General features: G+C 43.5%; 1 protein-coding gene across 1 annotated transcript; it reads right to left on the bottom strand.

Moving 5' to 3' along the window:
• Nucleotides 1–320: 320 nt before the first annotated feature.
• On the bottom strand, nt 321–25,919 carry sec16a (SEC16 homolog A, endoplasmic reticulum export factor). The gene is given in 32 exon segments (XM_063889648.1): nt 321–1,531; nt 2,086–2,154; nt 3,630–3,668; nt 4,046–4,117; nt 5,977–6,059; nt 6,182–6,319; nt 6,692–6,803; nt 6,908–6,964; nt 7,290–7,382; nt 8,560–8,724; nt 9,399–9,446; nt 9,546–10,003; nt 10,928–11,129; nt 11,284–11,397; nt 11,485–11,625; nt 11,789–11,894; nt 11,985–12,096; nt 12,427–12,544; nt 12,685–12,766; nt 12,843–12,940; nt 13,355–13,597; nt 13,682–13,820; nt 14,217–14,278; nt 14,536–14,678; nt 17,125–17,308; nt 19,271–19,469; nt 19,734–19,860; nt 19,945–20,021; nt 20,499–20,650; nt 20,744–23,667; nt 23,670–24,134; nt 25,866–25,919. Coding segments are annotated over 31 exon segments (7,023 nt in total). The 5' UTR covers nt 24,061–24,134; nt 25,866–25,919; the 3' UTR covers nt 321–1,456.
• Between the last annotated feature and the right edge of the window lie 259 nt (nt 25,920–26,178).

Genomic DNA, 26,178 nt, shown 5'->3' with positions numbered 1-26,178 from the left:
ATTTTCAACATGACTGAAATCGCACCTAAAGGGGCGGGACCATGTGAAGCACGACTTTAGTCTGATTGGACAATGATGTTAGACAGATCTAACGTCTAAAACACTGATTACGATTGCTGCTGTTAGAAAAAAAATCCTTCTTTTTCCCGTTGGTAGTGCATCGCCCAAATCGCCCTAATACACAAACCGCCCCTGATACATACTAATATGAGCCTGAAATTGTGCGTAATAGGGCCGCTTTAACTAATTTCTAATATTAATGACACCCACATTATTTTAAAACATGAAATTCTGTAATGAATAAAACCAATAGACATATGTTTCAAAGTGCTACAGAGCTCAAAAATAACTTTATTACCATTTTGTTTTCACTGTTTTATGTCAAAGACACATTCTAAACAACGGGGAAAAAACGATTTCCCTTGAAACAAAAGGGGAAGTTTAAAAAAAATCATAACTGGATGTCTACAAAATCATTAAATCAAACATTTGGGATGTAACTATTCAAATTAAAAATCACATCTGTAAATTTAAAATGACAAGGAAGTATTTGAGTACAAGTAACTCTTTTCACAATTTAGATAAAGATTTATTTGTCTGCAGAAGCGGCCGATACAAACGATCATCTCTGGTGAATCATAAATGCATTTCTTCAAAGCTAATCAGAAAAAATTAGTACACACACACACACACACACACACACACTTGCGCCTACAGCTCATAAATACAATCAATCTGATATACAAATATTTGGATAGATTTCTTTTAAGCAACATTTAAAACAGTTTTAATTCCAATTCCAGCTGTTCTGAAAAGCCCTCTTTTCGGTGATATCGTCAAACTGCAGCCTTTCTTGGACGAAAGACCCAGACACATCTTAAAAGTCAAGAGTCAATTATGGGCAGGAGGACATTTAAATAAATATCTGAAACTCTGAATAACTGAAAAGGGACGCCAGACAGAATGAGTCCACAGTCTGAAATTAAAAAAGGTGCCACTGTCGTTCTTTTTATCCATCACACATACAAGCAATCAAACATTTGGACTTCAGACACAAAGAGGAAAACCAAAACATGTGTTGATCATTCTGTTAACAGTGTTAGATCTGAGGGGAGCAACATGTGGATTTTTTCTGTTTTTGTATGAAAGCATCCATGGTACAAGCCTAAAATCTAACGGTCTGTTTCCTGTGTGGACGCAGGAAGAAATCCCCCTTCACAAGCCTGTTTAAAATTCACCAGTGACGATTACTGAACTGAAGGAGGAGTGGTTAACGATAGATGGAGACTGAATATGCTCTTCTTCGTTGCGGGCCGTGTAAGAAATGTTCTTACAGCAGTAGGAAGGGTCCTTTAGGCAGAGAGCAGTAGGTCCATGTGCTTCATTACTTCCAGGGAGGATTTCACTCCATCCAACAACAAGTCTGTTTTCACAATCCCTCTGCAGGGGGGGGGGGTTATTTTGAAACTGGGTACTGCCGCTGTCCGCCCAAACGCCCGGGGCGGTGTCCACCTCCCGACGGTGCACTCGTCTGAGGGAAGGGATACAAACAAACTTTAACAAGTGAAGAGAAGAACAAATAAATGCCCTTTTAAAAAGAGAGTATTAGGGCCATTGTAAGATAAAGTTTAAAATAAATTACAGGTGTTGGGGGGTACTTAATCAGAAACTCTCTAAGATCAAAGAAAAATATTTAAGAGAACATTTTGGGGATCCACATTGTTTTATGTTCATTGTTTAATCAACCCTTATATATTTTGAGTTTTCTGAAATTGCAAATACAGTATCGGGGTATATTACATTTTTTGTTTATTATTTTTGGCAATATAGGACACTTTATCAAATAAAATAGAAACAACAACGAAATGTATAAAAAAACAATTCACCATAGATTCATCCTTTTAATCTCAGAGAAAATAACACCTTTTTTATTGTAAGTTTGCAGTTTTAATCTTGGAAATGTCACTTTAATTGGAATACTGCCCTATACCCCTGGCTGTATCCCGTATTTCTTACCTATAAATGAACCTAATTTGCTTAAATAACACAACTATTATTTTCAATACTAAAATCCAAAGTCCTCACCTGTGTAAACTGTGCAGGGTTATAAAAGGTGACACCTCCCGCAGGTGGAGGTCCGGGGGCAGGGGGGCTCTGCAAAGATCACACAGTTACTACAGTATGTGCTGAGGCACTGAACACTTTGGTGATTCAAAAACATAATTCAGACAGAAGCCAAGGAAAGGCAATGGCAAACAGGACGGGGGTCCACAGTGAGGCTGGTTAGCATGCAGGCGGTTATTGAAGTGGTGCGTTACCGTGACAACAAGCAGCCGTCTCCAGCAGGCTTCACTCTGATCTGCAGCTTAAAGGGACCCAATGACTCAAGATAGTACAAGGTTCACTGCTGTAGTGTAAAGACTTTTAGAAGAGTGTGCAGGACATAGCAGCTCTGTGAGGCTGTAGAGACACAGCAGGGCTTCAAAGGTCCCCTATTACGCCAAATCCACTTCATGTCTGTTGTACATAAACACGTGTCCCCTCTGTGTTAAGAGACTTTGAAAGTTTCAGGAACAAAGAACCTCTCTCTTTTTGTCCTGATCCATCTCTATAAAACCCTGTCAGAAAATCAGCTGATCAGATTTGGCCACTTTGTGATGTCACAATGTTTTTTTGGGTTGTGCAACCATTAGCCAATAACCAACCAAGGTAACCCCCGCCCCCCTTATCACCTGACACCATGATGCTTTTTATACCAAAAATGCTTCTACAGCTAAAAAGTGAAGCAAAGTATTTGACCAATTGATTTTGGGTTATGGTGGTAGATGTAAAGGCTAGGGATCACCAAAGCTGTTAGAATTCATTCTGAAGTGAAACAAATGTCTGAGAAAAATGTCAAGACATTTGAACAACTCATGTCAAATAGGGTTGTAACGGTGTACCCATAATGCAGTATACTGGGGCATTACATCTGACATGCCATGTATTTATCTTATCTACACTATTGAGGAGAAAGTGACATCATTGACTGTAAGTGTGAGAGGAAGGTACAGATTATGTTAATATCATACTTATTTATTCTAGTCCTAGATAATGTATTTTTATTTATTATTAGTAGCTAACATGTGTTCTAACATGCTTTAGTTATAAAATATATTAAAGTAAAATGCTATTTAAAAAAGAAATATATACAAATATATACATAATAATTATGTAATACCAAATAAAATGATTCTTACTGAGAGCGTAATCAGAACTTCAAAAGGTGATATCATCAAAATAAAAAAACCTTATATTGGCTCAAAAGAAGAATCTCCAAAGCCAGAAGGATTCATTTTGAGGGGAACATATAATGTGCTCAGTGTCATGGTAATCTTTTGATTGCTGATGAAGGACTGCATCTCTGATTGGCTTAAACGTGTTTGTTGAAAACAGATTGAGAGTAGTGAGAGATGCTGGAGACGGCAGGCAGGCAGGTTAGATGTTGGATGGGGAAGCTGTGGGGCCAGACGGTGAGTCGTGCTGCTAGTAATGTGGTGAGCTGGGTATGTGGGGGGGGGTTGCAGGCAGGGGTGAGGGTGGACCATTCGAGGCCCAGCAAAAGGTACCTGGTTTAAATGCTGACTCACTTCGCGTGATAAAGAACTCATTGAGCTAGAACGTGAGAGCTAAAGACAGCAGAAGGGAAATAAACAGTAGACAACACAAAACACAAACCCATATCAATAAACCTCACATGCATTACAGTTCATCCACCAGATCAGAACGAAAACCAGCATTACAAAATTATGATTCATGGAGAGAATTAGATTATGGAACACAGAATTTTACATTTTAACCAGAATGCGCATTTAGCATGATTATGGGGATTTTTTAAAATGGACATGCATACATTGCCGTGTTGTTTCTCACTGTTATTTTAACTTAGATTCATACAAATAAGCACACTGCACGCACTAGCTGTTAAGGGTGGAGCGTCATGATCAGTGGTGGCAGGATGTTACTGTGTGGTTACAGCAGCAGCGGACAGACAAAAGGGTCTTACCTCCCCGGACTGAGAGCCGTCAGGCACAGGATGACCTTCTGGAGCGGGGGGTAACAACGTGGGGTTGAACATCTAAACCGAGAAAAAACGAAAGGAAAATGGTTAAGAACAGATATAGCTTTGCATCTCATGACTGCCTGAATAAACTCTAATCCTTCGACTACCACGAGTAGTGTTGCAACCATTGGATATAGAGAGCCCAAGATGAACAGCATCATCTCTGCTGTGGACAGTTCCTTTTCAAATAAATAAGCAATATGTCCAATCTTAATGATCAAGAGTCCCCTCCTCAAAATGTATCAAAGTCAGTCGACCAGGAGTACAAATATTGGCATTTTCTGGTTTAAACTGCAATTTTATATCATGAAAATGTCAGAAAGTGACTCAGCCTCCTCATTCACCCCCACAACCACTACACAATTCTCCCAATCAGTCAAGTCATTTTTAAACTATTGTCCCCATAGGCTAGGATGGCAATTCATGCTTATTATGCTAATTATACAAATTGCCCAACATATGCAAGTTAGCATCCAGCATTTTCTATGTGCTGGGGACCCGCAGTATACATTTCTATCATCAAGCTACGGGGTACTCCAAATTCTGGGTTCACAATAGAACTCTATGAGCTGGCAACTAGACTATAAAGTGCTCTTTTTGAAGAAAGTTCTCCAACAGAGGTCCTTGAAAGTGTCAATATGGGTATTTGGGGAAACACACTTATTTGCTTTCTTGGTGAAAATGACATAAAACAATCAGCACCACCCTCATGTTGGTTAGGAAAATATAAAGCTACCACTGTCTAGCTTAGCATTAAGACCTGAAATCAACATAAAAACAACTGACACAAATATAACAAACAGCATCTTCAAACCTCATTAACTCTTTTCACATTCAGCAGGATATTGCAGAGAACTTATTCTGAGATTTCACTTATTTTTAACAATAGCAATGACTGTCTCTGTATTATGCCACTACAGGTTAAATAAGATGTGGCCAGATGATGTGCAAAAGAATGCAATTCTGAAATGTTCTGAATTTACTTCATTTATAATGATAATGATAATGATGATGATAATAATAATAATACATGGTATTTATATAGTGCTTTTCCTGTTGCTCAGAGCGCTTTACAAGCAAGTAAAGAAAAGTAACAACAAAAGTGCTAAGCTTGGTGGAATAGTGGGGAGGGGTTAGAGGAGTTTAGGAGTTGAAGGCAAGAGTGAAAAGGTGAGTTCTGAGGGCTGTTTTGAATGACGTCATAGTTTTGGCAGATCGGACGTGACTGGGGAGGGGATATGGCAGAGAATATCAATTTATCTCTGAATATTTACCTCTGCTCCTAAATCATTTTGTTTACCTACAACGTCTCTTTTACGGTGCCATTATGATTAGAATTTGTTTATGAAGCCGATACAGATTAATTTATTATTGTCTTTTTCAACAATATATTATAGGTCTCAGATCTATACAGAACATGTCTCTGATTGGCTGAAACACCAAACAGACCATTGTAGCATCCCATAATCCCCTCTGTTCAGCCCTGTTCCAAAAGTGCTGATTCTGAGTATGTAGCTTTAAATGCTGATAAGCTGCTGCTGGCCACACCCTCTGAGAAGAGATTGGTTAAAAATACACAATGGTGCTCTAGGAGGAGATTCAGGTCATAAGGTGGGCGGGGGTTATCTTGGTTGGTTATTGGCTAATGGTTGCACAACCCAAAAATAAAAATTGACATCACAAAGTGGCCAAATCAGCTGATTTTCATTTTATAGAGATGGATGAGGACAAAAGGAGAGGGAGCCTTTGTTCCTGAAACGTTCAAAGTCTCTTAACACAGATGGGACACATGTTTAAGTATAAAAGATGAAAAAAGGTGGATTTTGCATAATAAGGGACTTTAAAACATACAATGCATTTAGAGGAATAGGTACCTGTGGAGCAGCGTTGGTGTTTGGCGAGTTCTGCTCTTGATGTCCTCCTTCACTGCCCTCCAGAGGCTGTTGATAGTCAGGAGCTGAACCAGAGACAGAAAACATTACATCACTTTTCTCCCAAAAGTAAACAAACAAATATATGAAAGTTGCTGGTAAATGTAACTGCTCCACATTTAAACTTCCTCCTGACACATGTACACACCTGAGCTAGGCACGAACAGGTTAGCAGGCATGGACATGGGTGCCAGAGGAGCGAAGATGTCTGCAGGAGCGGGGGCTAATCCTCCAGGTTGAGCAGCTCTGCTGGGGTTCAGAACATCCACATATCTGCTCTTTGTGCCTGAGAGGAGAGAGACGCATGTGAGAGTCAGGAAACAGATCTGTGTCAAGGCTGACAGAGGCTGCATCCTAGACTGATTTTAGGGCTGTAACTGATCACTATAGAACAAATTAGTTCATAAAATGTCCTAAAATAGTGCCATTTGCCCAAGGTGATGTCTTGGTGTTTATTTAATAAGATAAAAGCAAGACATGTCCTTATTTAAGAGGCTAAAAACAGCAAATTCTGCATTTTTTTGCATTAGAGTTAATCTTACGATTGATCTAATATAAAAGTGTCTGATTATTTGTCGACTATTTTACTACTACTTTAATTAAAAGTGTAATTGAAGCTTATTCATGGCGTGTATGAAGCCTCAGTGGACACCCTCACCTGCCCTCCTGGAGAACATGTTTACAGGCGGACCCCCACTCGGTGGGGAGGTGGGCCCAGGCATCTGAGGCATCTTGGGTAAGCAGGAGGGGGGAGGAGGAGGGGGCTTCCTCTGAAAGAAGACCAACATAAAATCAGACCAGGTAGATCTTAAATGATATACACAAGTCCAGTCTGCTGAAATAATAATAATGTGTCCGATTTTACGTTACTGACCTCCTCTTCAGGCTCGTTTATGTCGACCCATCTCTGCTTCTGCTCGTCCCAAACGATCTGGCAGTAAAGAACACACGGCTCTCATTAGTGCTGCTACATGTAGTGATCTGGGTCAGAGGTTACATCATTCGTTTTTGTGATTGTTTGTGCCTATAAACATTTATCTGGGCTGATGCACAAGTTTCTCTGTGTTAATACGGCTTGTTTAAATGTGCTATTGTCCCTTTGCCAGGGACTGCAGAGGAAAATGAGCCCCTATAGCTGGCACATGCAAATGATGGACTCAAGCACTGGTGCATCGTCCCTTCTTAAATAGATACACACAACCCAAACACAGAGGTGTGTGAATAGGAGACCTGCAGAAATAACATCTCTAACTCACAGATTTGTCATTGTCGTCTGGCAGGTGAGCCTCGTTCTTCCCCTTCCTAATGATCCAGCTCAGCAAGCCACCGACTCCTCCACCACCTCCCCCCTGTGGGAGACAAAAGAAATAGCACTGATTAGCCGTGTTGAGGGTATAGCGATACAAAGATACAGTAATCAGATTACATTAGTCTGTAACGCAGTAACATAACGCGTCACTGTTGATAACAGCAGTAATAACATTACAGTCACTTAGCACGGAATGATCTCCTTACTCTTGTTACTTTAGGGTCTTCAACTATCTAGCGGGAGGACAGAAAATAAATCAAACGTCCCTTTTCATGGATGAGGAGACGGAGCACAAATTTCAGACTCTCATAGCAGAGATAAACAGGCTTGTTGCAGTGTACATCTTGGAGGAAAAGGAATACTTTGAACAAGCTACCTGGACCAGTGTTGTGATGGAAACTGAGTGAAATGAAACAAACGGAGGACAGAAACAGAGTCTATGTTCAGTACTGTCCTTATATATTAAAGGTCTCCTATAATGCTATTTTTTAACAATATATTGTAGGTCTCATATCTATACAAAACATGTCTGTGAAGTGTTCTGATCAAAGTACCAAACAGATCCCCCATTGTAGCATGCCTCATCCCCCTCTATTTCAGCCCTGTTCCTGAAGTGCTGATTCTGTGACTGTAGCTTTAAATCAACTAGCTGTTTATATTAGCGATGCTTGCTAATGTAAACACAGAACATATTACTTCCAAAACAGGGGGGTTTCAGCTTGCTGACTGCATATTGCGGAGAGAGGTTGGGACGTGTCACGTGGGCGGAACGTTGCCAGCAGTTCAATGTAAAGCCAGCCCACATTTCCGTTATGACGTCATAAGGACATCAAATCTGGATCAGCTCATTTTTACCCCCGTTTTTAGAGATGTGGGTAAGGAGGAAAAGAGAGAGGGTTGTATTTCTGACACTGAGTCTCCTTACACACCAGGGACACATTTATGTATAAAAGACATCAGAAAGTGCATTTCGCATAATAGGGGACTTTTAAGGGTTGGTGCTGATCTGGGCATTAATGAGGTTTAACTTTATAATTTTGATTTGTCATTTGATTTACGGTGCGTCTCAGGTGATGTGACAGATTAATCCAAACGTAAGGGAGAAACTAACTAAAGTAATGCATTACTTTTTTTTGAGTAACTACCACTGCTGATGAGTGATAAAAAGCTGTAGGAGAACGGACAGAAATTCTGAGTGGTCACGGGGGAATATGAACCTTCTTCGGGGAGTTCTTCTTGGCTCTCTTGGCCTCCTCTTTGCGGGGCTGTTCAGGGATGGAGGGTGGGGGAGGAGAGGCCTGCTTCACAGCCGAGTTGCTCCGGTCTCTTCCTCCAGAGTGGGTGGAAGACTCAGAGGTGGTGCGAGAGCGACGCCCCGGAGGCTGCAGACAAGGAAAGACCAGTCAGAATGATATAGATATTTTATACATATACTGTATATATACCTTTCTGATGAGAGCTTTGGGGAAAGGGCTTGTTTTTGGATTATGTTTTTTTTTTAACCATCTATCCAGAATGTTAAAGCAATAACAAATCAGATAGAGATTTGATACATTTTCTGTAAACTCAATTTAAATTCTTCGCAAAAACACCCTGCTCCATAATGATGGATGAAAACAAAGAACTTTTTGGGTGCTTTTTCTTTTTCACTAGATTTTCTCTTCATAATAACATTGTAGAGATTCTGAGATGTCAAGGGAACTTAAATCAACATGTTCAATAACCTTCTGTTTTTTATTTCTAAGGAAAAACAACCTGCTCTAAATCAAAGCTGAAAACAAATAACTCCCTGGACAAATGAGTATTTTTATATAATATATACATGGATAAACCTTTCTGACTTTCTTCTTTTACTTAAAGGAGGAACAAAATAATGGACTCTCACTTGGTGGTAATAATGGAGGGATTAGATGTATTATCCTTGGGGTTAAAGCAAAGTTGAATCCACTTATTTTCTCTTAGTTAGCACAATCTGCTCCAAATCAGAGCTGAAACCCAGCGTTAACACAGACACACTTGGACAGTTTTGTGATTTCTGCGTGAACCATAAACGCACCATATGCATTGAAGACTGTGAAACCGTCCTGGACCTCCTCCCTGGACCCTGCAGTGCCGAACACAAACAGAGTTAAGATCTCTCTCAAATGGAAGCAGAAACCCTTCTATGGATAGACGGATAGAGGATCTCTCCCCAGATACTGACCATTGTCGCCATTTGGTCGTAGAAGTCCCTCTGTGGGGTGAAGGAGCTCCGGGGGGGGGAGGAGGATATTTGGTGCATCTCGGGGAGGTTATGAGTTATCTGTTCCACAGGGGACGTGTGCATAGGAGAGGGGGGCATGTGCATAGGAGAGGGGGGCATGTGCTGAGGCATCTGCAGGGGCAGGGGGTTCATCTGTATGGGGGAGTGCGGTACATGTGGGGACGTTTGGTACATTTGAGGAGGCAGGGGCTGCTGATGGGCCCCCGGGAACATCTCTATCTGCTCAGGCTGAGGCTGGAAGGGAAGGGGGGCGAAGCCGGGGTCCTGCAGAGTGTAGCTTGGGGAAGCGGGCATCTGGCCTTGGGGTCTGCTGGGGGGGACCGGGTAGAACTGGGGAACATCGTTGGATTGCAAATGCTGAGGAGGGGCCATCCCGTCTTGGAGGATAGAGGTGGGAGCTGAGAGGAAGAGGAGAGGAGGTGAGATGGACCTTTAGTCCTCTCCGCAGGGAGAATTAAAGCAGCAACAGAGTCAGATTTTAAAATGTAATTATACAAGTCAAGTTAAAACAAGATTTCACAACATAGAGGTCAAATGATGATCAGCTGAATGAACATATATATTTAAATTAGGATTGAAAGCTGAGTCAAGAGCTGTTAACGAGAATAACACATATTTACACACTTTTCCAAGCAAATAACCTGGAAAATGTATGTTTTTGTGTGAAAACTCCACTAAATATAGGCGATGTCTCTTTTCACAATGTCACAAAATGGATAACCCTTTCTTCTTCTGATGTGTCATGTTGAGGGTTATTAAAGAGTAAAACTGTTACGATGGTCACTCCGTTTTTAACTGTTACTTATTCAATACATTTTTTAAACTCTCAAATTGTTTTATGTAACTGATTATTTGTTGACTGTTTTTTGTTTGGAGATCGTTTAAAAAGTGGACAGACTAAAAAAAAAGACACCTTTATTGAGTCTGAAGTGTGATTTTACTACAGCCACCGAGGGAAAACAACCTGGATCCTGGTCCTGTGGAGAGCATAAAAACAGCTTTTTTTTCTTCACATCTCACTCTGTGAAATGAGGATTCATTCTGACCAAAGTAGATGAGGTGACTGTTGGAAAGCAGCATGAATAATCAAGGATGTGTGATTTGATAATCGGCTGGATAAATTACTTTTGTCTTTCGGGGAGTCTAATAATTGCACGTTTTGTTTGTAATTAAATAATAATATATGCCCTTATCTCTGTGGATTTTATAGATCATAGGATAAGTTTGAAGCTGTAGCTGATTCATGAAGATCATAACCTTTTCCATTCACAACAAAAGACACACACACACACACACACACACACACACACACACACACACACCTGGAGGCATCAGCTGAACTCCCTGCTGCGGGGGCCCGGGTAGTAAAGAGCTCATCAACTGGTTGTCAGGGGCGGGGCCGTCCATCTCAACCGGCATGTTGTACGGTTCTGACGGACTGAGCTGGTCCAGGTCAGAGCTGGGGCTACTGCAGTCGTACTGAGAGGAAGGGGCTCGGTCTTCACTGTAGGTCATCACCCCCGTCTGAAGAAGAGACACGCATTCAAGGTTTGGTACAACAAGCCACACAGAACAAGTCAAGTATAAGAAGTTGCAATCAAATCCAACTAGCCCATAGGAGATATTAATAATGTCATCAAAGTGCTTTATTTTGAAAATCCTTCTGTGTCCTCCTTACCCTCATCTGCCCGTCCAGCTGCCTGAGGTGGCTCAGCCATCCAGGCTCCACAAACAGCTCCTGCTCAGGCTTCTCCTTCAGTTGTGGATCGAAGAATCGCAGCTTTTCTGACATCTGTCGACACAGAGCACGAGATAACATTTGTTTATTTTGCTAAAACCGGTCTGTATCTGAACAGGGAGAAGAGCAGGGAGTGCATACCTGTATTAATTGGCTTATGAACACAGGAGAGTAAAAGGAAGGCTGCATGAGGATAGTCCTAGAAATAACTTCACAGTAGTGGAAGGCCTGAGCACTCAGACCGGCTTCAGCCAGGCGGCATGCATAGATCAACTTGAACACCTTAAAGAGACAGAGAGCAGAGAAAGTGTTAGCAGGTAATGCAAACACTTCTTTGAATAGGCCTGTTATTTTCAATTTAGTACCAATAAAGTCTTAAGGACAGCTCTATAAAGAGACTGGTTGTTGGTTTATTATTTTATCTGTAAATACAAAAGAAATGCACCTGGAAATTGGGTTGTAAGCAGGGCTGGGAGCCCAGAGATTGAGCGTACTCATAAGCCTCCGTCCTCTGGATAGCTTCATTGGTCGCACATTGGTAAAAGGGCAAACTGAAGAGACAAAGGTGAGTGTGAGACATATAACGTGCAAAACGGTCTATAAAGATTAGGAATGTGTGTGTGCCTGCATCCATGTCCTACCTGTGGTTGGAGCCAATCAGAACCAACTTAGTGCTCTTCTTTGTGTAAACTCCCAGACCCACCTGAGCCATCAGGTAGCAGAAATGAGCCGCATCGATCAGCCCCTTGGAAGCTGCGGCGATACAAAACAAGATAAAGTGTGAGGAAAATGTTTGTTGTGGTTCAGAAAACAATACTAGTTTCATCTTTTGAATCACTTCTTAAAACGTGTCTCTTTATTAAAAAACTAATAATGGCACTATTCAGTTTTACTCTACATCCATGTTCTATTTATTTTACTTTGTTTTTCCATTTTGATTATTGTTGCTATTGTTAAAACGTTGGTTATTTACAGCCCCAATTGGATCAGAATTTTGAAAAGTGCTGTATAAATAAAGTTATTATAATTATTATTATTAATATGGTTTAATGCAGAGATATTGAGCTCTGGAAGCATTCCTACCCAGAGTATCTCCCATGGTGCTTATGGTGCGGGTATCCAGGTCCAGAGTGTGTGTGAGGTTAGACAGCACCATGGCCAGGTGAGGGCGCCAGTCTCCCCACTTCTCCTCTCCACAGCACTGCATGAAAACAACACACATCTTCACTTGGACGGCAACAGAGAAACACGTAGTCACACACCCTGAAACATACGGCCTGCGCAGCTTCTGAGGAATAATACAGAAGAATCTGGACGGGTTGAAGAGAGAGGAATGCTCACAGTGGCTGAGGCCGGCATCCTCCCTGACATCAGCTGGTACACCGTCTGCAGGGGGTCATTGATGGGCAGACTGTTGGCAAACCTACACAGCAAAAGACACACACATTACATATGATGTACTGTTGATGCAGCCATGTGTGATGGAGTTGCCGCGTTACCTCGTCATGACGCGTGCGTGTGTCCTGTTGTCCATCTTACTGGCCAACAGCAGGGCGTGGCCCCAGAGGCCCCCCTTCATAGCTGCTTCTAGTGCATCCTGTTTCACAGACAAACTCATTTTAGATTTTACAAGATACTGTTTATGTGACTATAATTATTATGATCATTAAAAAGCAGAGCTATTTATGAAAACAAATAAACTTTATAAAACAAAAAACTAAATAACCAACATGGTTAAACAGAAACATTCGGTCTGCATACAATCAGAGAATTACAACAAGAACAATAAAGTGCAAAACCTGAAGTAAATACAATTATAATCAATCTATTTCTTCCTCTTTGTGGATTTAAAAAATATATTTTATCTTAATTGTTTTCCTTTGTTTAAACTTAACCATATAACTTCTTAAAATGCAAAGAATTTCATACCATTTACAATAAATAAAATCTTCCTGTTAATCAGTGACACACACTGGGACTGGGCTGATCCCGTCTGCCAGTTTTTCTCTACCTTCTTGCGGCCAAACAGCAGCAGCTCTCTGAAGCGTTCCGTTTCCTTGCCCAGGTTTTCTGGGACGATCATGAAAGTGTCGGAGAGGAGGGACAGCGGCCCGGCTCCCGGCTCCTCCTCGGCTCGGGCCAGCGGCTCGTTGTTGAAATCTATCAGGTTGGCTTCGTTGGGACTTTTCCCCGGGAGCCAGACGGAGCGATGCTCCTTCAGCAGGAGGTCAGCGATGTCCGTGCCGACCACCGTCTACAGAAATACAGAGACAGTGGGAGGGGTGTTTTAGAAAGATATACACATGCGTACTTTGACTTATTTCCATCTATGTCTCACCCCGTTCTGTCTGCAGAGCAGCATAATGAACTCCCACAGCAGGCGGGCAGAGTCCCGATCCAGGAGGTTGTTGTCTCGAGCGCACTCCAGCGCTTTGTTCTGAGAGAACTTGATCACATCCACCTTATGAGTCTCTTCCCTGATGGAGGACATGAGAAAAACCTTTATTGATATATGTAGGGACATTCAGCAGCAACAGAATAAGAGAGGATCAAAGGAAGGGACAGATGAGAGATCACACAAGGATAAGAAGAAGAAGAAGAAGAGAAGAAATATCAGCAACAGGAATGTGAGAGCAGTGCTTAGTGGATACCAGCTTGGTAGACACAAATTTAAAAGAAATCATATATTATTGATCTTATTTACATGATGTGTGCTTTCTGTGTGACACAGAGAGGAGACAGAAGTCAGAAAGTTTGAAAGGCGTTTCATGGGATTTCTGATTACAATAACAAAAACACTTTTCTAGCCTTGTTCTTTTAAAGGTCAGTGACTCAGTGTCATTAGTTGTACAGAAAGGGCAGAAGGCACTCACTTCACAAGAGGGCCGGGGAAAGCTCGCAGTTCTGCCTGTTCAGGGGTATCTTGCAGCATCGTCTGCAAAGATAGAAATGGATTAGAATCCTGCCTAAACATTGTTTCATTTTCAAAAGCAAATTCTCTAAGAGCACAAAAACAAAATGCTACAAGAAAGTAATATATTCCAACTTATACCTGTAATGTTGAGCCACATATCAAACACATTCTGCAGATACTGAAGATAATGTTTAGTACCCTGACCGCTGTTTCATTCATTAAAAGATGGACCAACTCTTCCCACAGTAAACTGCTGAGGTATTATCAGTTAAAGATACCTCCAGGTTGTGGATATCAACGAGAGCAGGCTGTCCAGCTGAGGGCAGATTTGGCAGGACTTGGACCAGATGACCACCGGGTCCAAAGCGGGCACAGCGGTGGGGCATGCTGAACTTTTCTGGGGTTGCAGGACGAGGAGGAGCTACGGAGAAAGCAGAGTCAGAGTGAGGGTAGGTGGTGTCTGACGTCTACGAAGGAACTCTAGTCAGCTTTCTCTGCAAATGCAAGCTGACTAAGACATTGGTTGCGGTCGAATTGTCCTAAAATCTAACTGCACTGAAACTATCTGACATACAGTTAGGTCCATAAATATTTGGACAGAGAAAAAGTTTTTCTAATTTTGGTTCTGTACATTACCACAATGAATTTTAAATGAAACAATTCAGATGCAGTTGAAGTGCAGACTTTCAGCTTTAATTCAGTGGGTTGAACAAAAAGATCGCATCAAAATGTGAGGAACTAAAGCATTTTGTAAACACAAGCCCTTCATTTCAGGGGCTCAAAAGTAATTGGACAAATTAAATAACTGAAAATAAAATGTTCATTTCTAATCCTTGGTTGAAAACCTTTTGCTGGCAATAACTGCCTGAAGTCTTGAACTCATGGGCATCACCAGACGCTGGGTTTCCTCCTTTTTAATGCTCTGCCAGGCCTTTACTGCAGCGGTTTTCAGTTGCTGTTTGTTTGTGGGCCTTTCTGTCTGAAGTTCAGTCTTTAACAAGTGAAATGCATGCTCAGTTGGGTTGAGATCAGGTGACTGACTTGGCCTTTCAAGAATATTCCACTTCTTAGCTTCAATAAACTCCTGGGTTGCTTTGGCTGTATGTTTTGGGTCATTGTCCATCTGTCTTATGAAACGCCGCCCAATCAATTTGGCTGCATTTGGCTGGATTTGAGCAGACAGTATGTCTCTTAACACCTCAGATTTAATCCGGCTGCTTCTGTCCGGCGTCACATCATCAATACACACTAGTGACCCAGAGCCACTGGCAGCCATGCATGCCCAAGCCATCACACTGCCTCTGCCGTGTTTTACAGATGATGTGGTATGCTTCGGATCATGAGCTGTACCACGCCTTCTCCATACTGTTTTCTTGCCATCATTCTGGTAGAGGTTGATCTTGGTTTCATCTGTCCAAAGAATGTTCTTCCAGAACTGTGCTGGCTTTTTGAGATGTTTTTTTAGCAAAGTCCAATCAAGCCTTTCTATTCTTGAGGCTTATGAGTGGCTTGTACCGTGCAGTGAAGCCTCTTGTGTTTACTTTCATGCAGTCTTCTCTTTATGGTAGACTTGGACATTGATACGCCTATCTCCTGGAGAGTGTTGTTCACCTGGTTGGCAGTTGTGAAGGGGTTTCTCTTCACCATGGAAATGATTCTGCGATCATCCACCACTGTTGTCTCCCGTGGACCTCCAGGTCTTTTTCCGTTGCTGAGTTCACCAGTGCTTTCTTTCTTTCTCAGGATGTGCCAAACTGTAGATTTTGCCACTCCTAATATTGTAGCAATTTCTCGGATGGGTTTTTTCAGTTTTCGCAGCTTAAGGATGACTTGTTTCACCTGCATGGAGAACTCCTTTGACCGCAGGTTGTCTTCACAGCAAAATCTTCAAAATGCAAGCAGCACATCTCAAATCAACTCCATGCCTTTTATCTGCTTAATTGATGATGACATAACGAAGGAATTGCCCACTCCTGCCCATGAAATAGCATTTGGGTCAATTGTCCAATTACTTTTGGTCCCTTTTAAAAGAGTGTGGCACATGTTAAGGAGCTGGAACTCCTAAACCCTTCGTCCCATTTGAATGTGGATACCCTCAAATGAAAGCTGAGAGTCTGCACTTTCTGTCCATGTCCATTATATAACTGTAATTGGAATATGTTTCAGTAAACAGGTAAAAAAAACTAAAGTTGTGTCAGTGTCCAAATATATATGGACCTAACTGTATTTATGATGCGCCAGCGGACGTTATTAATGTGCTGCTGGGGGGGACTACAGTTCTCTGTACAGGACTACTGAAAGACTCTAAAGACTCTTCTGCTCCGATGGTGCGGTTTAAGGCTTTATGAACGAGGGAGGACAACAGATGGTGCTGTTTAATGCTTCATGCACCAGGGAGGACAACAGAGAGACAAATACTCTTCATGACCAAGCCTGGAATTGAAATAATCCACATGAAACCCAAAACATATGATTGTATGAAAATATTTTAAAATACAATTGTATTTATATTAAACGTGTTCGGCCTTAACCTATCACTGAGTATATCAACAGTAAAACATGTTAGAACAAGTTTAAGAAACCCCACAGAGCTCAGGAAACACTGTGAAATGTGGACTTTGTTTGATCATTTCAGTAAAAAAAGTAACGTTCATAGAAATATGAACGTCAAAACAAAACACTTTGACTAGTTACAGTTAAGTTACCAAAGTACCATAAATTGTTTAATAACCACCTGTGAAAGCATACGCATTTCTCTGGAGAATTCAAACAGCTCTCATCATGGCTGCCACTGAGGGTCATTTCCCTCCGTTAGGAACCTACCAAGCCAAACTGACAATTAGAACGCAACCTTAGACTGTCCTTACGTTGCTCGGGGGCGGTCCAGGTGCTGTCTTCGTTGTACTCAGAGGGGTAGAGGTACCCGCTGTAGTTCTGTGTGGCATCGGCCTTATTCTGGTACTGTGCGTAGGAGTAGTCCACAGCCAGAGTGGAAGATGTGGTGTCATACACAGCTGACACCAGGTCAGGCTGGCTTCTGTACACCTGGCTCTGCAGGACACACACACACAAGATAAATTAAACTTAAGAGCAAACACCCACTTACTGTAGGTTACAGACATTTTAATGAACAACAGCAACATGCTTCAAACTCATTTCAAGAGAGCAGTGTCAGCCATTTCTGTAATTACAGTGGGGCAAAAAAGTATTTAGTCAGCCACCAATTGTGCAAGTTCTCCCATTTAAAAAGATGAGAGAGGCCTGTAATTTTTATCATAGGTATACCTCAACTATGAGAGACAGAATGAGAAAAAAAAATCCAGAAAATCACATTGTAGGATTTTTAAAGAATTTATTTCAAATTATTGTGGAAAAAAAGTATTTGGTCAATAACAAAAGTTCATCTCAATACTTTGTTTTATACCCTTTGTTGGCAATGACAGAGGTCAAACGTTTTCTGTAAGTCTTCACAAGGTTTTCACACACTGTTGCTGGTATTTTGGCCCATTCCTCCATGCAGATCTCCTCTAAAGCAGTGATGTTTTGGGGCTGTCGCTGGGCAACACGGTCTTTCATGGGGTTGAGATCTGGAGACTGGCTAGGCCACTCCAGGACCTTGAAATGCTTCTTACGAAGCCACTCCTTTGTTGCCCTGGTGGTGTGTTTGGGATCATTGTCATGCTGAAAGACCCAGCCACGCTTCATCTTCAGTGCCCTTGCTGATGGAAGGAGGTTTTCACACAAAATCTCACGATACATGGCCCCATTCATTCTTTCCTTTACACGGATCAGTCGTCCTGGTCCCTTTGCAGAAAAACAGCCCCAAAGCATGATGTTTCCACCCCCATGCTTCACAGTAGGTATGGTGTTCTTTGGATGCAACTCTGCATTCTTTCTCCTCCAAACACGACGAGTTGAGTTTTTACCAAAAAGTTCTATTTTGGTTTCTTCTGACCATATGACATTCTCCCAATCCTCTTCTGGATCATCCAAATGCCCTCTGGCAAACTTCAGACGGGCCTGGACATGTACTGGCTTAAGCAGGGGGACACGTCTGGAACTGCAGGATTTAAGTCCCTGGCGGCGTAGTGTGTTACTGATGGTAGCCTCTGTTACTTTGGTCCCAGCTCTCTGCAGGTCATTCACTAGGTCCCCCCGTGTGGTCCTGGGATTTTTGCTCACCGTTCTTGTGATCATTTTGACCCCACGGGGTGAGATCTTGCGTGGAGCCCCAGATCGAGGGAGATTAGCAGTGGTCTTGTATGTCTTCCATTTTCTAATAATTGCTCCCACAGTTGATTTCTTCACACCAAGCTGCTTACCTATTGCAGATTCAGTTTTCCCAGCCTGATGCAGGTCTACAATTTTGTCTCTGGTCTCCTTTGACAGCTCTTTGGTCTTGGCCATAGTGGAGTTTGGAGTATGACTGTTTGAGGTTGTGGACAGGTGTCTTTTATACTGATAACGAGTTCAAAAAGGTGCCATTAATACAGGTAACGAGTGGAGGACAGAGGAGCCTCTTAAAGAAGAAGTTACAGGCCTGTGAGAGCCAGAAATCTTGCTTGTTTGTAGGTGACCAAATACTTATTTTACCGAGGAATTTACCAATTAATTCTTTAAAAATCCTACAATGTGATTTCCTGGATTTTTTTTTCTCATTCTGTCTCTCATAGTTGAGGTATACCTATGATAAAAATTACAGGCCTCTCTCATCTTTTTAAATGGGAGAACTTGCACAATTGGTGGCTGACTAAATACTTTTTTGCCCCACTGTATATACCAAGACCTTTTGATTTCAGAAAGAGGTGCAAGGCTAGTTTTTTATCCTATGCTTAAGATTATGACTGGGAAAATTTGCCGATCAATAAAGTATATCTAATCTTAGCTAACTTCCTCACAAATATAGGCTAAAATGTAAAGAAACTGTTGAATGAAGCAGCTGAGAGCCAGAAAGGATCAGAAAACTCCCTAAAAGCATAACATATGCATTCTAAACTAAAGGTGCTCTGTTACCTGCTGTGACCGCGAGCTGAAGCTGCTCCGCCGGCTGGTGTTGCTGTGGGCGCTGTGCACGCTGTGCGCCGACTGCTCACTGTGAACACTGCGCCGGTCGAAATCATCCCCGTACGCTTCTCCACGGCGACGGTAATCATCATCAAAACTGGCATCATAACCGGGGTAGTACCGCCACTGATCCTCGTAGCCCTCCTTCCTGTGAGAGGAGGTACACAGCTGGAGTTTAATGAAGCAATTTGGCAAAAACCTGCTGGAAGGTGGGATTTAGACTTGAAAAGTCATAAATGTAACAAAGTAAACAACTTTTACACGTTTTAAATACATGTTTCCATCAACTTTTAATTAATTGATAGAAACTTTACACCATAAATATCTACAACACTTTCCTACACAGCACCATTTTCTACAAAACATGTAATAAAGTCATTTATATTTACACAATGTGTTTTCCAGTGCATACCTGGCAGGGTACGGTTGTTGGGGATTATAGTAGTTTTCTCTGCCTCTGTAGCTTTCATCATAATTAGCCCAGTAGGCCTGATCATAGTATCCTCGGTATCGCGGGTCATACGCTCCATAGTTGTACGCTACACACAGAAAATATCAAGTGTTTTAGAACAAATGATGCTTCATTATGTTTACTATCCAAGGCTGTTAGCCTGAGTTCTTACCTCCATAATCATAGTGCTTGGCGTACTCTGCATAATATTCATTGTATGCACTTTGGTTTGCTTCAGGATAGCCTTGCCTACGGGAGAAAACAGGAAGTAGGTGAGATTTACAGGTAAAAGAAAAAAATCAACTAAACATACTTAGAACACATTTAACAAAAATATACGTGTAACACATCAAGGGAACCTCACTTAGTTCTAAATATATTCTGTTTTTAAATAAGACACTAAAGTAAAAACGTGAATCCAAAAAAAAGGGAAGTCCAAATAACTATTGCAAATAACACTAAATACTAAAAAAGAACACATTTGTGAAGGTGGAACCATTAAAATAAGAGATAGTTTTCATCCAATTTTTTACGACTCGTGGATTGATCATTACAGCTGCACCTTTTCTGAAATGTTTGTAAGGTCTGTCAGACAAGTAGAGTGAAGTAAGGAGACAAATATTTCTAATCGAAAATGTAAGAAAGTAGAACAAAAAAGTCATAAAATGGAAATACTAAACTATCCACAAGTAAAATGTGTAATTTGACTGAGTCAGCGCATCAGACCTGGATGAGGAGCGGTCGGAGTACTGGCTGGCTCTAGAGCTGGGTCTCTCCGGCGGAGGCTCTCTGTACTGGTAGTTTGGATCCCGATAGGCTGCCGTCTGTGCGTCATATCTGCCGTACCACGGATCTGCTCTGCCCCTGTATGAACCATCCTGAGGGATAAAAACACTTTTGGTCACATTTCCTTCATTTCATGGCTGCAGTTAGTCAAGCAAGATTTTAAACAAAAAGGACTTTTCACATACTGGATAATATTGCTGAGCTCTAGGATCCCCGGGTGGTGGAGGTGGGTACTGGCCAGGAGGATAAGGTGCTCTGCCATCCGGGTATTCCCCATAATTACCATAATAGCCACCATACATCTGCCCTGGCCCTGGAGGAGCAGGGGGCCCATAGCCTTGCTGGCTGCCTGCAGAGGAGGGGGGTCGAGGGGGCTCACCAGGGGCAGGCTGGGGAGCTACTGGAGGTGCAGGTCCTCGAGGCCCGGGAGGGTATGTATCCGCAGGGGGAGGAGCCCTACCTGCAGCAGGTGCTTGTGCTGGAGGTGGATACTGGTCCTGGGAAGGGGGTGCTGCACTCACAGGAACAGGAGCCGCATAATTTTGTCCCGGCAGTGCAGCCTGAGATGTTTGTGGAGCTTCAGCTGGAGGAGGCTGGATGTTTGCAGCTGCTTGAGGGGGAGCCGGTGGTACCTGTGGGGTAGAAGAAGAAGAAGAAGAGGCGGGGTTCTGGACCGGGACATTCCCCATCGCTCTTCCTCCTTGCTGAGCGTCTTTGGTGACCTGTAGGTAAAATCCATTACTAGACTGTGGAGACTCGTGCTGAGGGGCTTGGTGTGGAGCTTGTGATTGGTGCATAGAAAAATCAAGCAGTTCGTAATTTGAAGGCTGATTATGATTAGAGACAGGATCGGCCGCCAGAGAAGCTTGTGGATTAATTTGGAGAGCAGAGTAGCTTTCTCCAACAAATGATTGGCTCCTTGAGAGAGGAGGGCGGGCAGGCAGAGACTGAGGCAGGTCTGACGTCACCGGCTCGGCATAGTCTCGTGTCAGATTGAGCGGGCCCTGGTTAGAAGTTGGAGGATAGAAGCTTAAAGGTCCAGGCGTGAACAATGGATTCTGATTAGAGGTCACTGGAGGTGGTTGGGAGATACTGGCACCCTGTCCCTGTGGGAGTGGTCTAACAGGGGGGGTGGTCTCCCTAAGGCTTGGTGCTTGAGCAGTGGTACTGGGGGGAATTACGCCGTAACTGGACACAGGCGGGGCAATCAAAACCGGCTGCTGGATCGAGTCGGCCACAAGGAGAGAAGCATAGCCCAGGTTGCCATGAGGGTCAGCTGGCTCCACCTCACTCACCTGTGGGGGGTTCTCGAGGTTTTCTGAGTGCTGCTGTGGTTGGGTTCTCTGCAGGGGATGCAGGTCCAGAGGGCCGTCCTCTGGAGGTTGGATCACGTCCGCACTGGGCTCTCGTAAAGGGGCGAGAACTGTGGGGGCAGCGGGGGCCAGGATAATGTTAGCGCCCAAGCTAGCAGGATCATGCGGGGCCCACAGAGTGGTGGCCGGGCTCTCACAGGGCCTACTGGCGCCAAAAGCCCGGGATGAAGGTCGAGAGTGAGGATGGAGCACTGGGTGAGGAAGATGAGGAACACCACTTCCAGGCCCAGCAGGCGAAGGATGTCCTTGGCCGTAAATATTTTCCATATTATCCGGCGGCTGCTCCAGGTTTCCAGACGCAGCATCAGCCCCGCCTTCCGCTACCACGTTAGCCCTGTCAACCTCAGCAGGGCGCACCCCTACTCCATGTGAGCGCACAGGTTCAAAGGAGCTGTTGGCGCTGGCCTGGAAGATGCCGGTTGGTTTGGGAGGGCTGGGTGTGGGGGCCCACATCTGCTCATGGGGGCTCTGAGGTGCAACCATAGCTGCAGCTGGGGAAGAGTCAATCTGCTCAAAGTAGCCTCCGGTGGCAGCAGGCAGGTGAGCGTCCTCAGTGAGACGAGGAATCTCCTGCTGGATAAAGGTTCCCACAACCCCCTGAGGCCGGCGGGTCCCGCTCCCACTGCCATGGCTCATGTTGCTGTAGTTGGAGGACACACTGGCAGATCTAATGGGACGTGGAATCGAATCTGGAGTCTCCAGGTTTGGCCCAGTTTCATACTGGTCTACTCCCTGGGCCGCAGCAATGGCAACGGGGGGGCTGCCATGCATTTCACTGGGTAGTACTTCCTGGTTTGGGACACACTCCAAATTCTCCACGTGGTCATACTGTGGATCAGGGGGCTTCTGGGCACTGGCTTGTGGTGCGTGGCTGCCTTCGTTCATGTATGGTAGGTGTGAGTGATCCTGCAGAGGAGCATCTGGTTGCCCGGGGTGGCTGTGTTGCTGCGAGGATCCAGGAATACCGTTTACAGCTTTATTTCTATCCCCAGCCAGACTTTCTTCATTTTCCACATCGCTGTCTTTGAAGAACATCGAGAGGGAACCGGACTCCTGCGAGTATGCAACTGGAGCAGAACTAGCCCCAGTGTTGGACGCATGTTGAGATGCAGCAGACTCGGGCTGGGGCTGTGGATGGGCCAGGCCGGTCCCCATTTGGTGGTAGCCTGAGTCCTGCGGAGGCATGTTGAACCACAAGTCCTGGGGGGCAGAGCTCTGACTGAAGTAGGTCTGAGTTTGGAAGTGAGAGTTATGCTGCTGCGGTGCATTTGGGTCGGGCCATTGAGAGCTGGGGGGGTTTACAGGGTTCTGGGGAGGAAACGGAGCTTGAGACTGGGGATGCGCAGGTTGTGTCGGAGGGGTGGGGGCATTGTGATGAGGTGACGGGGTGTGGGAAGGGTACATCTGGGTCTGCGGAGGTAAATTAAAATGTTGTGGCGGTGGGTCGCTAGTAGGCTGGAAATAGTTCTGCACTGACGGAGGGCGACTCCCGTGATCAGGGGCCCACTGGGAATAGGAGGAGGTGGGAGGCACCGGCTGGAAGGGGACAGGCTGAGAAGGGGGCCGTCCTTGATACTCCTGGTTAAAAGGTGTCTGACTGGATGCGGGGGCTGCCGCTGTGTGCGGAGGTTCCGCGGCCATAGATGGTGTCTGATCCGTTGAATTAAAATAGCCCTGTTCACTGTGTGAGGTTGCATATCCTGCCGGGCCGGGCGCTGAGTAAACACCGGGGCTGCTGTACAGTGAGGGTTGACCAGAGTCACCCCCGTTGGACAGAGTCCCCCTGGTGGGGGAGCGGCTGAGGCCCCCTCCAGAGTCTGCGGTTGTGGAGGAAGCGCTGAGCCAGCCTGCGAGTACATGGTGTTTGGTGGGGCCTGCATTGGTGGAAGGTTGCTGTTAGGAATTGTTGGGAGACCACCTGCAGCCATAGGGGGAGGAGCTCTAACAAAAGCAAAAGGGTTTGTCATGGGTTGAGTAGCAGGTGCCATTGGGGCAGTAGCTGCTGCCGAGTGCTTGAGAGGCCTGGTCCTGCGGAACATATTGGACCCAGAAGGAGGAGGAGGGCCACCAGAGGCTCCTGGAGGGCCGCCAGAGGCTCCTGGAGGGCCAGTCCGAGGAGGGGGCTGCATGGCTGTGGAGCTAAAAGGCCCGAGGACCAGGTCACTCTCGAAGACGTAGCTGAAGAGACTGAAGTCAGGCGACGCTGGGGAAGACAAGCAAAGAGGGAGTGGTAAACAAAAAGCTGCACCTGCCTCTGTGATGGACTACCACTCCTTTATTTGTGGAGTGGGCTATGATCTTATTTAAACAGCGATGCAACGTGGCAATTTCTACATCACCTCGATGATGTTATGAGAAATGAAACAGCACTATATCGGTTTAAACACAATTCCCTGATTGTAATGAATGCCAGCTTTAATTACGTTACACAGTCTGGGTGTAATGGTTTTACTTTCCAAGCTTGGTGCTTATCCTACTAAAGCAATTTAGATTTGTTTTGAAACATGTCACATTTGGAAAAAGGATTGCGTTATGCAAAAATAAAACATGTTGTATGGGTAAAATCACTGAAAAATCTTGATTTAAAAAAGCACCTGCTTTAGGATTTGGTGACTTTCAAAGTTATGTCAAAAGGTATACTGCCATCATGCAATCATAGTTAATTAGTTGTACTGGAGATTTTAAAGGCTTTGAACCTTTTGCTAATATTGTAAAACAAAACAGATTTGAATTATTAAACAGGAACTTGCTGAATGGTTAACTTGGTTGTGTCAAATAAATCCAGCAGACAACTTGTGCAGTTTAAATGCTTGTTGGTAATTGTTTGCGAGATTCTAATAAACATGCCACAAACAAATATGACTTTAGTTCCACCTGGAGTAAATTCAAAGCCATTAAAACTAGCTGCACCTTTACCAGCTTTGAGAACACTTTAATGATCAATAATTATAAAACATATCAGAGATATTATTCTGAAATGGACCAACCTGCATAATCAGTACTTTTACTTGAATTACATTTGTATTGAAGGACTTTAACTTGTAACACAGTATTCCTACACTCTGGTACTTCTACTTTTGTTTAAGTACAAGATCTGAGTACTTCTTTCAGCTCTGCCTGGTGGGATAAGCTATATTTTCTCAGATACACACAGTTTGCATCTGTCAGTGGGAAGCTCAGGGGAGCTAGCTTTGACTGACATGGATCACTTTACTTGCTAGTGAGGAAGATTAGCAGTAGAAAAGGCTAGTAGAGGAAGTGTTGTTGACCGTTTGAGCTCTACGGACGAGATCCCGGATCTATCAAGTGCCCAGAGTTATAAATCCAACAAAATATTTTGCAAGCTAGCCTTAGCTTCAACGACAGTCAACATGAAACCAACAAAACAAGAAAGTTAGCTATCGATATACACACTATCAACTCATGTTCGTTTTCAACACTTGCTGATACGGTTACTAGTTGCTACATAATGCTCTGACACGAAATGAAATTACACATTAAGCTGCTGACGAGGAAAGGTCCAGCATAGCTCAACAGCTAACGGTAAGGCTATATTTCTCACCATGTCCTCAAACGCCGAACCCAGCACAACATTGCTATATAAAGTCACGTGTAGTCTAAAAACTGTTCAAAAACGACCACGTTAAAATTTTAGTACATATTTGACAGCAATCGGGTCATAAACAGATCAGTTACAGGTCACTAGCCACTGATCGGGCGTCATTTAACAGGTTCACTGCCTGGTCAGTTAGCCTTAGCATCTGTGCTTAGTTAGCATAGCTGCTAACTAGCCTATGCTAACTACAGGAGTAACAGTTGCAAGCCTGTTATAAACCCGCAATTAAAACAGGCAGAGTAGTGCATTATAAACGATGGTAGATATTTACTCTTACCCAATATCGCAAATGTGTAAAAGATGTAAATAAATTCTTACAAATGTGCAGGACAGTGAGTCTGACACACCGCCACCATCTTCAATGAACACATCCTACTAGGCTACGTGTACAAGCAGCGTCAGAGGCCAAACAAGGGTTACGTCACCACGGGGCGGGGCTTGTTAAAGTTGACTTCTGTGTATTTACCTGATCAATTTATGTGCGTCAAACAATTGATTGTTGTAATGATTTTTGACATAGGTGGGTGGTTTAATTTTTGTAATGGGTGTCAAGAGGCTGATTGTGGATTTACTTTAGAATTCCACCATTGTGAAGATTGTCTTGCAAAACCTATATAGCTTTATGAATGAA

This window comes from Eleginops maclovinus, chromosome 8 (assembly GCF_036324505.1).
Source record: "Eleginops maclovinus isolate JMC-PN-2008 ecotype Puerto Natales chromosome 8, JC_Emac_rtc_rv5, whole genome shotgun sequence".
Classification (NCBI taxonomy): domain Eukaryota; kingdom Metazoa; phylum Chordata; class Actinopteri; order Perciformes; family Eleginopidae; genus Eleginops; species Eleginops maclovinus.
The sequence above is the reverse complement of the archived record's forward strand: the minus strand, read 5'-3'. Positions and strand labels throughout refer to the sequence as shown.